This window comes from Fusarium oxysporum, chromosome 2, assembly GCF_000149955.1.
Source record: "Fusarium oxysporum f. sp. lycopersici 4287 chromosome 2, whole genome shotgun sequence".
Taxonomy (NCBI): domain Eukaryota; kingdom Fungi; phylum Ascomycota; class Sordariomycetes; order Hypocreales; family Nectriaceae; genus Fusarium; species Fusarium oxysporum.
Genome location: NC_030987.1, coordinates 5,386,181 through 5,387,956, shown reverse-complemented (window position 1 = coordinate 5,387,956; position 1,776 = coordinate 5,386,181). Strand labels below are relative to the sequence as shown.

At 50.9% G+C, this 1,776-nt stretch overlaps 1 protein-coding gene across 1 annotated transcript in view; it reads right to left on the bottom strand.

Moving 5' to 3' along the window:
- Nucleotides 1-1,289, bottom strand: part of FOXG_15944 (FKBP12-rapamycin complex-associated protein) — a gene marked incomplete at its 3' end in the record, with an annotated part of 2,011 nt that extends 722 nt beyond the window's left edge. The window contains exons 1-2 of the mRNA XM_018396041.1: nt 1,209-1,289; nt 111-1,155 (exon numbers count right to left, since the gene is read on the bottom strand). Coding sequence (XP_018256586.1) covers nt 111-1,155; nt 1,209-1,273 — 1,110 coding nt within the window. The 5' untranslated portion in view covers nt 1,274-1,289. The remainder of the gene's footprint in view (nt 1-110; nt 1,156-1,208) is intronic.
- Between the last annotated feature and the right edge of the window lie 487 nt (nt 1,290-1,776).

The following is a 1,776-nucleotide window of genomic DNA, read 5'->3' as shown; positions in this document are numbered from 1 at the left end:
GTAAGCTTGGGGGTGAGGTCGCACGCAAAGATGGGATCCAGAAGTGCCTCCATGTATTTGCTCAGCGTCTGGCCGACAGCTACAGCAAGACGACTGATACAGTCAAATACCGGGTTGACTGAACCTCTCTTGCGAGACTGAACGCTGAGACCTTCTCGCACATAGATCAAGACACCATCGAGGTACGGAGCAATGGCGCTCTTGACCGAATTGGCAATGTTACCAATTGCAAGGAAGGCATCATTTCGCTCCTTGTCTTTCTTCAGCATGCCTGATAGATATACCATGAATTTGTGTAGCCAAGTATGCGCAAAGTCAGCTGGTGAGTAGCTGGCAAGATCTGGGATCAGAAGAACCACAGTCTTTCGAATGGTGGGATCTCTGTGATCTTTGTGCTTAAAGGCAATTTCACATGCTTCTTGATAATGTTCCTGCATGTACATAGCTCCCTGCTCGAGCAGTTCCTTGAGAACCAGCAACGAACCGTGAATCGATTCGACCGTGTTGACCTTGAGACCTGCTTTCGACTCGTTGTAAATCTTACTCATCCAGAGTTGCTTCATCTCCTGGCCTCGTTCGCGAAGGATTCGGAAGCAGGCGCTAACTGTATCCGCCGACGTTGCCCGAATAAGCTGCCGAGTGTCTCGAAGTCCTATCCAGATCCAGTCGAAGATTGTCGGGATGTATTGATACATCAGTGTCGGGGCGCTTCGGGCCAATTCGCGCAGGACGAGGACTGCGCTGTACCGTCGCTCCTCCACGCGTTCATTCTGTAGCCATTCGAGAGCTGTGTTGACCTCCGAGTCCACCACTTCCGAGATCATTGATCCACCAGGTCGACATAGTTTTCCAAGCGCGATCGCAGCTGGTTGCATAGGGTTGATGTCCTTGCCTCGAAGGATCGTCTTAAGATTCTGTGTGAAACGCGTGTATTTGACACCGACGTCGACGCCTTCGAAATCAATAAGCGCATCAAGGGCGTAGATGCCTCCGAGTCGCTCGGACGAGTCGCTCCCATGTGTAATGAGCTGTGTAATCTTGTTGTTGACTGAGTTGTAGAAAACCTGAAATTGTTCAGGGCTAAGGTCTCGATGACAAACAGCTACAAGCTCGCGAAGCTGTACGGCGGATCGTTTTCGCAAATCGTCGCTTGTTCTGTGGAAATATTAGGCCCCTTGCCCTACCAATCGTCACATGGTGAAACCGACCTTGATCGAAGACCGCGGGAGATTTGCTCCAGTCGCTCCAAGGCGACATGCTGTGCCTGCGCCATGATGCCGTCGCGGCACTCGTGTGTGAGCGATCAAGAGCACATGTACTCGAATATCGAGTGCTCGATTGTGGGCGAGAGTTCTTCGAGGAGGGTTCGAGGTGGAGGGGGAGATCGTAATTAAGCGTTGAGCGTGGGCGCGCGTGCACGTGTCGTGTCGCAGGCCGGGCATGGTCTCAATGATCCTCAGCAATAACAGCCCTTAGTAATCAAGCTGGATGATTTAAAGTAAAACCTGGGGGATGGAATACCCCACACAGAAGATAAAACAAATCAACTCACTACTGCTGCTCATTATGAATGACCCGACCTTCAATCCATTTTAAGCACATCCAGTGCGACAGTTATGAGCCCGGAGACTCTTCCGCTACGTCGCACGCGATATTTATCACCATTACCAGCTTTCCTGTCAACCTGGACGCAATGAAATCCTTCTTCTGACAGGAAATTCTCTTCAGAGAAACCGGAACGAAGTTGGACCGGTTGCATTATGCTTACTGCGGGGT